General features: G+C 37.1%; 1 protein-coding gene across 1 annotated transcript; it reads right to left on the bottom strand.

Moving 5' to 3' along the window:
* Positions 1 to 526: 526 nt before the first annotated feature.
* Positions 527 to 2,419, bottom strand: LOC111895390 (11-beta-hydroxysteroid dehydrogenase-like 2). The gene is made up of 6 exons (XM_023891470.3): positions 2,126 to 2,419; positions 1,836 to 2,028; positions 1,580 to 1,671; positions 1,365 to 1,496; positions 1,125 to 1,253; positions 527 to 978 (listed from the first exon to the last, which is right to left on the bottom strand). The coding sequence occupies exons 1-6, from the start codon at positions 2,306 to 2,308 to the stop codon at positions 739 to 741; spliced, it is 969 nt and encodes a 322-aa protein (XP_023747238.1). The 5' UTR covers positions 2,309 to 2,419; the 3' UTR covers positions 527 to 738.
* Between the last annotated feature and the right edge of the window lie 12,625 nt (positions 2,420 to 15,044).

The following is a 15,044-nucleotide window of genomic DNA, read 5'->3' as shown; positions in this document are numbered from 1 at the left end:
AATAACTCTATTACGGATAAAAACTCCTGAATTGGTAGAAATTTTGTTTTTATTAAATCAAGGGTTGAACATTAGGTTTTTTTCCGATGAAGAAGTGGCAGACTGAGAAAACAATGGTGGTGGTTGACGTGATGAATTAGGGTTGGGGTGGGTGGGGCCTTATATACAAAAACTAATTAATCAAAGATGAATTTTTAATAACTATATATAAAAAATCAGAAAAGAAATAGATAAGAGCAGTATGGTCATTTGAGGTCTGGAAGGGATGAAAAAATCCGAGTTAAGAAAAATAATTAGAGACAAAACATCCCAAACCATAGGAACCATTAATGTAATTTACTCTTTTTTTAATTATAAAAATATTTAAGTGAATAAAAGAAAATGAAAAAAAAATCAAGACGGCAAAGTAGTATTTTTAAATAGATTTAAATTTTCGAGAGATCAAATCTGTATGATGTTTTCAATTTTGAACTAACCATGACACAAAAAAAAGTTAGACTCGAAGTGTAATTTTTGATAAAGTGTATGAACCAATTTTGCAATTTTCTTTTATTTTTTCTTCAATCCCCTTACAAAACAAAACACGTGAAAAGTACAACATACATTGTTTAGTCAAATCAAAATAGTTTATAATTGATAAGTACATCACACACACGACAAATTGTTTTGTCACCATTTTTAATCAAACATACAAAAAAAAAAAAAAGACAAAAAAACATATACTACCATACCATGACATCATTCAATATGACCTTTGTCTGACAAACATGATTTCTTGTTTTCCTGATAATACTTCGAACACGTGATGAATAAAAAGCGGGTAATCCATTTTAGCATCTCGGGACAAAGTGTTTTCCACATAAAGAAAATCCCCATCCATCTTGGCACCGTCAAATACTCATCTCCACGTCTTATACTATCTAAAACTGTCTTGACACAATCTTCTGTTGACACCATCGGTGCCCAATATAGGTTTGCCTGCACAATACGTGATAGATGGATGTCATAATAAGAGTCCAAGAATCTAATTCATATTGTAATTGAAACTCTAAAGTGTTTTTCAAAGTTCAAACCCTTATCTGTTTTTTTTTATAAAGATATCATTCAAGAACCACCCGTATTACCTGCGAAAGCCATTTGTCGCTTGTAATTTCTGATTTGACAACTCCAGGGGTGACAATTGTTATCCCAATATCTGAACCAAACTCGACACGTAACGTTTCAAAATATCTTATCATCGCTGCTTTGCTTGCCTAACAAAGACCATATCAAACACAATAATTAAGAATTTTTTGGTACAGTGTAAAATAAATTAAATTAAACCAAGTGAAGTGATGATATTGATATCTAACACTTGTTCTTACACAATAAATTCCTAGTTTTGGAAGGGCAAACCATCCGGCACAAGAAGAAATGACGACTATTTTGCCTTTGCTTTTACGTAAATGTGGAACTGCGAATTGGGTTGCATACACGGAACCCCAAAAGTTTATGTCCTGTTAAAATTAGACAAATAGTAAATTCAAATTTGTTTTTAATTTGTGATTTTATTTATTTATTATATGATTTAGATTAGTACCATGAGTGAAACATAATCCAATTCCAAAGAACATCTTTGATCCTGATCCTCCTGAATGTAGCATACTCCCGCATTGTTCACCAAGTGATTCACTTTTCCACATAAAGTAAAGAGAATTAATTAAAGAAAAAAATAATTCACTTTTCCACATAAAATAAAGGGAATTAATTAATTTAAAAACAAATTAAAGGAAAAGATATTTTAAGAAAAAATACAGGTCAACGAACAAGGATGAAAGGAAACTGTAAACACTCACAGGTACCAAAATGGTGGATGGTTTCGTCGACAAACCGCTTACAGTCGTCGACCTTCGAAACGTCGGCGGAAATCACGATAACTTCCGGCGACCCCAACTCCCTCGCCCTCTCCGCAACCACCTCCAGCTGCTCCTTTCTTCTTGCAACCAATGCTAAACGCGCTCCTCTTTTTGCATATTCATACGCCAAATACTTCAATTGTTTTATTGTTTGTTAGTTAATCTCAATATACATTGTCGATTATCAACAAAAATTCAACGATTCAACAGTAAAACTGCTTGTACTTTACCTCGCCAATACCAGAAGAAGCTCCGGTGATCAGGGCTACTTTTCCGGCGAGTTCTTCAGGGAAAGCGAATTTAATGAAGTAGTTGAAGAACCTGAATAGTAAGACCAGGGGATAAAGAAATAGTAACATGAAAATGGTTAAAATAGGAAGAACAACGTTTAAGAGCTTGTGAATCAGATCCATGAGAGTATGTATTTGAGTTTATGCTGCAGGGAGGAAGATCTAGTTAGGGCAAACATCGAAAATGTTATCCTACTTCGGAGTATTTTATATAATTAATATTTTAGCTGTCATTCTCTATGCATAGGTATCTACGCATAATGTATTAAAGACTAATGTCTCACATATAAAAATACGCTCTTTGTGTAAATTTATGTAGTAGTTAAACTTGACCGTTTTTCTAGTTTATGTAAAAGGAAGTAGTTATAGGAAAACTCGTCATGGTATGTATGTTGGGATAACAAGTTTATTGGGATATAGTTACTAAACAGACGTATTAAGAATGACTATTAAAATAGTTACTCATTTGGTTCCACTAAACTATTAAAACACTTGTGGTTTCTTGTCCATTTTTTTTACTTTCTTTTTATTTATTTTTTAATTTTTTTGTTTCTCATTTATTTTATAATATTTTTTTTGAAAGAAAAATTATTTACTCATAAATTATAACTTATGTTTTCAATGAGGTCTGAACCCATGATCTTTAAATTGAGAAAGTGACTCTTTATCGTTAAGCCAAAAACCCTTTGACATTTGTTGGTTTTCTCGTTAAAAAAAGGGAAAATGACTCTTGAGGGTAATTAACTTTTGCGTTTGTACTCATTTGGTCTTTTTTTTTTTTTGTATTTAATATACCATCGAACTTGTTGTTGGTGTTTACCATAACCCTTACCGGCTTTTGACCTGTGATAGCCGGTCAAAGGGTTATGGTGAACACAAACAACAAGTTCGATGGTATATTGAGTACAAAAAAGGAAAGAGACCAAATGAGAACAAACGCAACAGTTGGTTACCCTCCTAATTCATTTTCCCTTTACTCATTTACAACAAATCCCACATCATCTCGTATTGATATTAATGACTTTATGAGATTCATTCTTGCTTATCTTCAAAACATAACCTACGAAAGGACATTATTCATACATGTACAACTTTGTAATGCATTTGAATATTTATTAGGGGAATCTTGACTAAGCAGACGTATTTCATGACTACATTTACATTTCCAATCAAATGATTTATCGTATCATGGATTCTAGACAAGTCTACAAACGAGTGGATTCACAAGTGCTGTGATTTTTTAGTTTACTTAGCTTTAAGATCGAACTCATGGGATAAGATACAACATCAATATGTACAATATTATGGTGATGTGTCTACAAAAGCAGCATGATATTGTACATATTGATGTTGTATCTTATCCCATGAGTTCGATCTTAAAGCTAAGTAAACTCAAAAATCACAACACTTGTGATTCCACTCGTTTGTAGACGTGTCTAGAATCCATGATACGATAAATCATTTGATTGCAAATGTAAATGTAGTCATGAAATGCGCCTGCTTAGTCAAGATTCCCCTAATAAATATTCAAGTGCATTACAATGTTGTACATGCATGAATAATGTCCTTTCGTGAGTTATGTTTTGAAGAGAATCAATAATGAATCTCATAGTCATTAATTTCATTAGGAGATGACGTGAGATTTGCTGTAAATGAGTAAAGAGAAAATGAATCAGGAGGGTAACCAACTGTTGCATTTGTTCTCATTTGGTCCCTTTCCTTTTTTTTGTACTCAATGTACCATCGAACTTATTGTTTGTGTTCACCATAACCCTTTGACCGGCTATCACAGGTCAAAAGCCGGTCAAAAGGGCTATGGTAAACACCAACAATAAGTTCGATGGTATATTGAATAAAAAAAAAGAAAAAGGACCAAATGAGTACAAACGCAAAAGTTAATTACCCTTAAGAGTCATTGTGACATCCCCAAAATCACGGCCAGAAAAGACCGATTTCATTTATGCTTTTTAAAATAATTTCAGAGTAAATCCTTTTAATTTAAAAGTGTTGCAGAATTTGTGCCCAAAACAAACATGATAAAATAATATTTATCAAAGCATTTCATCAAGAGATGCATTCTCATTATATAATCAAAACTCGGGATGTCATGTTCCGATACAGACCATAAAGCATAAACGATAACATTACAAGTCATTCAACAAATATATACATATACAGACTTGTAAACAAAACAACTTGATGATTCAACCATCTTATGCCCTCGCGCCACTACCTGTAATACAATTAAAACTGAGTGGGTCAGGCTTGGGAGCCCGGTGAGCATATAGGGTTTTCAACCCACAATAAATAAGTTATATTTAATTTCACCAACCAATCACTATCCCGATTACCCATTCCCGTTATCCTCACTTTACGTCCCTAAAACAACATCTATCTCAAGGGACCTAATCTAGGATTTTCATCGGGACGGATATCACTGCTAAGGGGGTTTCCTCAACAATAAATATCCTAAAGGCAACCATGAGGGGGATAGAGTACACCGGTGAACACATCGTTCACAACACCTACAGGTTATGAACCTGCTAGCGTTCCACTAGACTGTCTAGAAAGAGTCTGTGGTCTTTATCCATACTCCGCTGAATAACTAGATCAACAACAACAACAACAACATCAAGGCCTCTCATCTGTTTATTTCACACCAACTATCTACCCATGTTCTACCCAACATATTAGTAGATAAAAATATATATTTTTATACATAGTTTAAAAACCTGTATATCATTTTCATTCAATATATATTCCACATAACAGATGAGGCACACCCACATAACACGTATTTCATAGAAAGCAATTCAGATCTATGAGATGGAAGAGAATGAATATACATTCACACACATAACAACAAAATTATACACATAACACGTATTTCGTATAAAATACTTCATAATCATGAGTTAGAAGAAAGTAACTACGCACTCACACATATAAACAACAATATACTTAATACACTCGAACCATACTTGTATTATTATCGTGTTTATGAAAGGTAGTATACACTCACTTAATCAGAAGATGATCGGACAGCACTATGGCTTGTAGAAGTAGTAATCCTCAGCAGATCTGGAAGATCTTCACAAAAATCGAACTTCTCGCGGGCAGAACTTCGGCTCGGGAACCGCACTTCTCGGGATCTTCGGGATCTCGGGACTTGCTTCGGGGCTCGAGAATATTACCGGGGCTTCGGGGTATTTCTGGCACGCAAATCGATGCAAAACGGGAGAGAGAAGAGAGAAAAATAGCAAAGGAGTCGGCTGCCCTCGCATCCTATTTATAGGAGGCTGGAGCCTCGTAGTACGCGGGGCGTATTGCGTTACGCGGGGCGTACTGCCTCAGAATCGTCATTGCTTACGTATCCGAAGAACTCGAGTGCGAGGCGTGTCATGCTTCGCTGTACGCGAGGCGTTCGCTAGTACGCTGGGCGTACTTCGGATGAGTCCGATGACTCCTCTTCGGATAATGCCGGATTTAATAATTAAATTTAATTATTAATTATTTAATAAACTTCGAAAATTCACATCTTCTTCATACGAGCTCCGTTTTCGACGTTCTTTATATCCACTCGAAGGTGAGACTACGCTCTACAACTTTCGTTAAGACTCCGTCGGCTAATTTTAACTTTATTTTTATTATTTATTTTTAATAGGCCGGGACTGAAAAACTTCGTTATAAATTCATTACTTCTTCGTTTGACGTCCGTTCTCGCCTAACTTTTTATCGCTTCGATATCAACAACGAGACCTTCGATCCTCGTTTAGATTGCTTTGGCTAAAAACCGCTCGATCTCAAATCGAGTATTTCAGGTTGCATACCGCTAAGCCGAAACTTCGATAAATCACAACTTCCTCATACGAAGTCAGAGTTGGGCGTTCTATATATATTCGGAAACCTCGTTTCAACTACTACAACATTAACCAAAGATATCAAGTTTATTTTACACTTTAATTTTGACGCTTATTTTTATTCTTAATTAATCGAACCACATAATTAAGCAATTAAGCACAAAACATATAATACTCAAATAATATTCTTCTATTATTTCAAAACGGGTTACAAAGGTTAACCTAGACTATTATATCAATATTAATGACAGGCCCAGAAACACAGGCGTTACAATTCTCTCCACCTTAGAATGATTCCTTCCCTGGAATCACACATCAACAAACAAATGCGGATAGCGACCCATCATGTCACTCTCCGTCTCCCAGGTGAGATTCGGCCCATTCGTGCGTTTCCATCGGACAAGCACTAAGTCGACCATCTTGCGTCGCAACTTCTTAGTCTTTCGGTCAACAATTCCCTCTGGTTCTTCAATCAACCTTTTGTTCTCATCAATTCTCAATTCAGAAATTGGAATTATATCGGGAACTTCTCCCGTGAACTTCCTCAAATAACACACATGAAAAGTGTTATGAATTCCATTCAGTTCTTTTGGTAGTTCGAGCTTGTAAGCTTGGTTCCCAATCCTCTGAAGAACTTTAAACGGTCCAATAAACCTTGGATTCAATTTTCCACTTTTACCAAATCTTATAAGTCCCTTCCACGGTGAGACTTTAAGCAAAACCGAATCTCCAACTTCAAAAGTCATCGGTCTTCGCTTCTTGTCAGCATAGCTCTTTTGACGATCCTGAGCTGCTAACATTCTTTCCCTAATTATTTTCAACTTTTCAGCAGTTTGATGAACCATCTACGGTCCCATAAACTGCTTTTCCCCAGCCTCAAGCCAACAAGACGGTGTACGATACTTCTGTCCATACAAAGCTTGGTAAGGTGCCATCTTAATGCTCGAGTGGAAACTATTATTGTAGGAAAATTCTACCAAAGGTAAATGTTCATCCCAATTACCTAGGAATTCCAAGGTACATGCTCTCTGTATATCTTCAAGTGTTTGTATCGTTCTTTCACTCTGACCATCAGTCTGCGGATGGTAAGCTGTACTTAAACACAACTTGGTACCCAATTCCTCTTGTAGACTTTTCCAAAATCTTGAGGTGAAACGGCTATCACGATCCGCCACAATCGTTAACGGAACACCGTGAAGCCTCACAATTTCCTTCACGTAAGAATTTGAAAGCTTCTCCATAGACCATTTCTCCTTGGCTGCTATGAAATGCGCACTCTTAGTGAATCGATCAACGACCACCCAAATCATGTCGTGACCATTCTTTGTTCTGGGCAGTTTAGTGACAAAATCCATAGCAATGTCTTCCCACTTACCCATAGGGGCAGACAATGGTTCTAAACTCCCGTACGGTTTTTGATGTTGTGTCTTGACTCTCGCACAAGTCACACACTTGGCCACATACTTTGCAACATCAAGCTTCATCGTTGGCCACCAATAGTACGGTTTCAGGCCCCTATACATTTTAGTGCTACCAGGATGAATCGAGTACATGGTTTTGTGAGCTTCTTCCATCAGAAGATCCCTAATTCCTCCTGACTTAGGTACCCAAATACGATCTTGGAATACCTTCAGTCCATGACCGTTTGTACCAAACACCAACGTTTTACCCAAACGTTCCTCCTTTCGGTCATTTTTCTCAGAAGCTTCCTCTTGAGCTTTCTTTATACTTTCCACGATGGTCGAGACCACTTCAATTCTCAACGCTCTTGGCCTTTTCCTTTCAAGATTGACTTTTCGACTGAGAGCATCAGCAACAACATTAGCTTTACCGGGGTGGTAAAGTGTCTCGTAGTCGTAGTCTTTAAGTAATTCTAGCCAGCGTTGTTGCCTCATATTCAATTCCTTCTGACCAAAGAGATATTGGAGACTCTTATGATCAGTGAAAAGTTTGCACTTCGTACCATAGAGGTAATGCCTCCATATTTTCAGAGCGAAAACTACCGCTGCCAACTCCAAATCATGAGTCGGGTAATTCTTTTCATGCTCCTTCAGCTGTCGAGACGCATATGCTATCACCTTTTCTCTTTGGGTCAAAACACAACCCAATCCAACCCCAGACGCATCGCTATAAACAGCGAAGTCTTCAACTCCATCGGGTAGAGAAAGTATCGGTGCCTCGCACAACTTCTTCTTTAGCTTCTCGAATGCTTCTTTATGCTTATCACTCCAAGCATAAGTAGCTCCTTTGTAGGTCAAAGCTGTCAACGGAGTAGCGATCGAAGAAAAGCTTTGGATAAACCTTCGGTAATATCCGGCTAATCCCAAAAAGCTTCGAATCTCCATGGGACTTTTCGGTTGTTCCCACTTCATTACAGCTTCAATATTTGCTGGATCAACCATTATCCCTTCTTGGTTGACCACGTGACCCAAGAATTGGACTTCACGAATCCAAAAATCACATTTGGAGAACTTTGCATACAACTTCTCCTTCTTCAAGACTTCTAACACTTCTCGCAAGTGTCTGCCATGCTCCTCTTGGCTTTTCGAATAAATCAGAATGTCATCTATAAACACTATCACAGATTTATCTAGGAACGGATTACAAACTCTGTTCATTAAATCCATGAATGCTACCGGAGCATTGGTTAGTCCAAATGACATAACCAAGAACTCGTAGTGTCCATATCTAGTTCTGAATGCAGTTTTCTCGATATCTTGCTCTCTTACTTTTAGCTGATGATATCCTGACCTTAGATCGATCTTCGAGAAATAGCTCGAACCTTGTAGTTGATCGAACAGGTCATCAATCCTCGGCAACGGATATCTATTCTTTATTGTTGCCTTATTCAGCTCTCGGTAATCAATGCACATTCTGATACTTCCATCTTTCTTCTTCACGAATAACACCGGATCTCCCTAGGGCGATGAACTAGGTCTAATGAAACCTTTTTCCAATAACTCCTGAAGTTGCATCATCAGCTCCTTCATCTCCGTCGGTGCTAATCGATAAGGTGCTTTTGCTATTGGCGTGGTCCCTGGCAACAAGTCAATACATAATTCCACTTGTCGATCAGGCGGTAATCCAGGAAGATCTTCGGGAAATACTTCCGGATAATCACACACCACTGGAATATTCTGCATCACCTTCTTTTCCTTCTTAGCATCGATCACGAATGCTAAATATGACGTACATCCCTTGTTCAAACATTTTTTGGCTTTCATTAGGGAAATGATTCCAGAATTCACTCTGCGTTTGTCCCCATACACCATAAACGAATCTTTCCCAGGCGGGTTTACTTTAACTAATTTCTTCTTGCATAAAATTTCGGCATCATTGGCACTAAGCCAATCCATTCCCAACACGATGTCGAAACCATTTAGTTCGATAGGCAATAATTCATCGAGAAACTTATTCTCATTAAGGTCAATTAAGATGTTTTTCATACGATGGCTAACAGGTACAAACTTGCCACTAGCAACTTCGACTAAAAGGCATTATCTAGTCTATCAACAGGCAAAGCTAGCTTTCTATCAAATTCATGCGATATAAAGGAGTAGTTGGCTCCAGAATCAAATAAAATTTGGGCAGACAAATTGTTAACGAGAAAGGTACCTGAAGCGACATCAGCTTCATCTTTAGCAGCTTCCAGTGTCATCTGGAATGCTCTTGCCTTCGGCTTTGGCGGAATGTTGGGTCTAGCTGCTTCCTTCTTCTCCAGGCAGTCCCTCGACATGTGTCCCTCCTCACCACAACCATAGCAAACTTTCTTAGAGAGGGTACACTCATTGGCATAGTGCCCTGGCTTTCCACATTTGTAGCATGTGTTCGCGCTTCACATTTTCCATGATGCTTCTTCTTACATTTGTCGCACCATTTCGCTTCACCTCCACTTCCCCTCGAACCAGACTTCGAGAACTTGTTTTTCTTATTGGACCCTGAAGTTCCATCGAACTTCCTCTTTTCACCAACATCTATCCTTTCCAGACCCTTTTCCTTCTGCTGGGCCTCCACATTCTTAGCTGCACGAACAACCATTTTCAGAGTAGTTGCCATCTTGACTGTCGGACCAAAGTCGGCAGGCAGTCCATTAGCAAACCTCTCAATCTTGGAGAGTTCCGTTGGCACTAGGTACGAAAATAACTTCATTTTCTCAGTGAATGCAGTAGCATAGTCATCTATGCTCATCCTCCCCTTCTTCAAGTTTTGGAACTCATTGTTCAGATCAATCAGATCTATCTCTGAACAATACTGCACCCTTAGTTGTTCCAAGAACTCCTCCCATGACATTTTCAGGGCTTCTCCTCGTGGCATAGTATCTGCCAACAACTTCCACCAACTCAATACTCCAGTCTTCAGTTGTCTAACTGCAAAGGCAGTCTTCTGTTTGTTGCTACAGTCGCAACTTTCAAATACCATCTCCATTTCGGAGATCCAATCCATTATCTCAACAGGCCTTGGGCTTCCACAAAGACTTGGCGGCTTGGCGCCCAAGAAGTTCTTGTACATTCGCCCATCCTTGTTGTTTCTCCTTTCCGGACCGTTCCTTCGTTCTCCTTGAGTCCCAACTTGACTCATAATGCGACTATTGTTCCCTTCCTCCGATTGCTCGGGAATCAATTCGGGTTCCTCAATAGGTATGATAGGTTCGTCCTTATTATCGTGCAACATTTGTCGCATTTCATCCCTTTGTTCGGCTAACATAGCCCGAATCATGGCTTGCACCGCAGCCATTGTTATTGGTTCTGGTGTTGCTGCTACAACAGGTATTTGCTCAATCACTGGCGGTTGATTCCTGTTTTCATCCGCGTTTCCAACGCCACTCCTTGTTCTCACCATTTTTGATCTACACACCGAATAAGGTGAAATTTAGATCTTCATTCACGATAGATTTCAAATCATCCTTATCACTCCGAAACGTTTACATGCTAGTTCTAATAACGTAGGCATACGCTTAGAACCCTACACACATAAGGTTTCCAGATCCGGCCGACAACAGACCGTAGATCCGAACAATTAATATCATATATGGCAACATATAACATTTAGCACATAAAAGCATTTTAGGCAACTTTCCTAAAATAAACTAGTGCTCGTGTCTAAAATCCAACAGACACACATCTCAAAATTCCACTTAGCATTCTAAGTTTAAGTCTAGAAATCCTACAAATTCCTAGTTCGCTTTAACTAATGCTCTGATACCAACTGTGACATCCCCAAAATCACGGCCAGAAAAGACCGATTTCATTTATGCTTTTTAAAATAATTTCAGAGTAAATCCTTTTAATTTAAAAGTGTTGCAGAATTTGTGCCCAAAACAAACATGATAAAATAATATTTATCAAAGCATTTCATCAAGAGATGCATTCTCATTATATAATCAAAACTCGGGATGTCATGTTCCGATACAGACCATAAAGCATAAACGATAACATTACAAGTCATTCAACAAATATATACATATACAGACTTGTAAACAAAACAACTTGATGATTCAACCATCTTATGCCCTCGCGCCACTACCTGTAATACAATTAAAACTGAGTGGGTCAGGCTTGGGAGCCCGGTGAGCATATAGGGTTTTCAACCCACAATAAATAAGTTATATTTAATTTCACCAACCAATCACTATCCCGATTACCCATTCCCGTTATCCTCACTTTACGTCCCTAAAACAACATCTATCTCAAGGGACCTAATCTAGGATTTTCATCGGGACGGATATCACTGCTAAGGGGGTTTCCTCAACAATAAATATCCTAAAGGCAACCATGAGGGGGATAGAGTACACCGGTGAACACATCGTTCACAACACCTACAGGTTATGAACCTGCTAGCGTTCCACTAGACTGTCTAGAAAGAGTCTGTGGTCTTTATCCATACTCCGCTGAATAACTAGATCAACAACAACAACAACAACATCAAGGCCTCTCATCTGTTTATTTCACACCAACTATCTACCCATGTTCTACCCAACATATTAGTAGATAAAAATATATATTTTTATACATAGTTTAAAAACCTGTATATCATTTTCATTCAATATATATTCCACATAACAGATGAGGCACACCCACATAACACGTATTTCATAGAAAGCAATTCAGATCTATGAGATGGAAGAGAATGAATATACATTCACACACATAACAACAAAATTATACACATAACACGTATTTCGTATAAAATACTTCATAATCATGAGTTAGAAGAAAGTAACTACGCACTCACACATATAAACAACAATATACTTAATACACTCGAACCATACTTGTATTATTATCGTGTTTATGAAAGGTAGTATACACTCACTTAATCAGAAGATGATCGGACAGCACTATGGCTTGTAGAAGTAGTAATCCTCAGCAGATCTGGAAGATCTTCACAAAAATCGAACTTCTCGCGGGCAGAACTTCGGCTCGGGAACCGCACTTCTCGGGATCTTCGGGATCTCGGGACTTGCTTCGGGGCTCGAGAATATTACCGGGGCTTCGGGGTATTTCTGGCACGCAAATCGATGCAAAACGGGAGAGAGAAGAGAGAAAAATAGCAAAGGAGTCGGCTGACCTCGCATCCTATTTATAGGAGGCTGGAGCCTCGGAGTACGCGGGGCGTACTGTCTCAGAATCGTCATTGCTTACGTATCCGAAGAACTCGAGTGCGAGGCGTGTCATGCTTCGCTGTACGCGGGGCGTATGCTAGTACGCTGGGCGTACTTCGGATGAGTCCGATGACTCCTTTTCGGATAATGCCGGATTTAATAATTAAATTTAATTATTAATTATTTAATAAAATTCGAAAATTCCTATCTTCTTCATACGAACTCCGTTTTCGACGTTCTTTATATCCACGCGAAGGTGAGACTACGCTCTACAACTTTCGTTAGACTCCGTCGGCTAATTTTAACTTTATTTTTATTATTTATTTTTAATAGGTCGGGACAGAAAAATTTCGTTATAAATTCATAACTTCTTCGTTTGATGTCCGTTCTCGCCTAACTTTTTATCGCTTCGATATCAACAACGAGACCTTCGATCCTCGTTTAGATTGCTTCGGCTAAAAACCGCTCGATCTCAAATCGAGTATTTCTGGTTGCATACCGCTAAGTCGAAACTTCGATAAATCACAACTTCCTCATACGATGTCAGATTTGGAAGTTCTATATATATTCGGAAAACTCGTTTCAACTACTACAACATTAACCAAAGATATCAAGTTTATTTTACACTTTAATTTTGACGCTTATTTTTATTCTTAATTAATCGAACCACATAATTAAGCAATTAAGCACAAAACATATAATACTCAAATAATATTCTTCTATTATTTCAAAACGGGTTACAAAGGTTAACCTAGACTATATATATATATATATATATATATATATATATATATATATATATAGTTAATATATATATATATATATATATATATATATATATATATATATATATATATATATATATATATATTTATTTTTTTATCCTTATAAGATGACGACTAGACAAAGTTAATTGTGTCCAAATTGAATAATCGAAAATCTTGTTCATGTTTGTTTTTTTATAAAGAGTTTTTGGCACTGTAGCACAACAAAATTTGACGAATTTACACATTTAATCACTCAAGTATTTTTTGTGCGTAATAGGTCATAAAAGTCATATTTTATATGTTAAATTGGGAAACCACCAATTTATTAATCGGTTATCAGGTTTTTAGAGCAAATAAGGGGGGACAGACAATGCCACATAATATTTATAATATAGGAAAAGAAAAAGTAAAAATCATTGAATTCATTATCCTTCATCTCTCACTTGAAACGACAATTCTCCTTTACGACAACCTCTATCCGGCAGTAATGGCGATGTTTTTTCTCCCATAGGTATACCGGAAAGTAACATTCCGATGAGAGTTTGTATAGCTTTGTCTTCATCGACGATGAGTTTCTGTAATCGTGGATGAGAAAAAAAATCTGAAAAGCCTATTATTCATCGATGATTCTTGATTCCAGATCTGTGAAAATATTTTTCTTGCAGGTTTGGATTTGATTTTCACATGAGTTAAACTGGATTTTGAGTTTTTGGTTCAATTATTTTAGTTTTTGAGTTTTTAGTTCGATTACATGGTGCAGAAAAGGGTAAATCTTTCGCCTTGTTTGAGAGCGATAGTGATAGCTAATCTTTTTCTTTAGTATCAATCTGGATATAGGTTTCTTTGAGAGAGATTAAGTTCATAAAGATAGTGAAGTTCTTAAAGCTAATCTATCTGTGTTTTTCTTGAATGTTATCGATCTGTGTTTTCCTTAAAGGTAATGTATGCCTCCATATTTGGTGGTGGATTGTATGGTGGTGGTTGTGATTAATTTCTATTTTTTAATCTTGTTATTTTGAGTTGAGGCAGTAAGGAGGAGACACTATTTGACTTACAATAATGGTTAGAATCACACGATGATGATAATTTCATTAGCATTAATAGCAGTTAGGTGGTGGTGGACGATGATAGATGGAGGGGGTTGATGGTGGTGGACGATGGTGGATGGTGGTGGGAAGTAGAATGTGAACTTCAACTCTTGATGAACTTCACACATCACGAGTAAGAATGGTGTCAATGGTGTTAATCATTAGTAGCAAGGTTGTAAAACTCGTTACTCGGTACCTATTCGGTCGACTACCGAGTAGCGAGTACTCGGATTTGGTAATTCATGTAGAAATATTTTTAGGGAAATTATATATGTCAAAATCGTAAGTTAAAACCATAAGTTGATTGAAATATATAACAAAATTAGATAAATGTGAATACACAAAAATTGAAAAACACATAACAGTCTCATTTCGTGAGTAATTACTGAAAATTTAAGATATATATATATATATATATATATATATATATATATATATATATATATATATATGTAGTAATAATCACAGGTGTATGTGATAAATAATAAATCATTAAGTATATTATACATATTAATCACCTAGTTGACCGATTTTCAACATTGC

The sequence above is a fragment of the Lactuca sativa genome, chromosome 4 (assembly GCF_002870075.4).
Source record: "Lactuca sativa cultivar Salinas chromosome 4, Lsat_Salinas_v11, whole genome shotgun sequence".
NCBI lineage: Eukaryota > Viridiplantae > Streptophyta > Magnoliopsida > Asterales > Asteraceae > Lactuca > Lactuca sativa.
The sequence above is the reverse complement of the archived record's forward strand: the minus strand, read 5'-3'. Positions and strand labels throughout refer to the sequence as shown.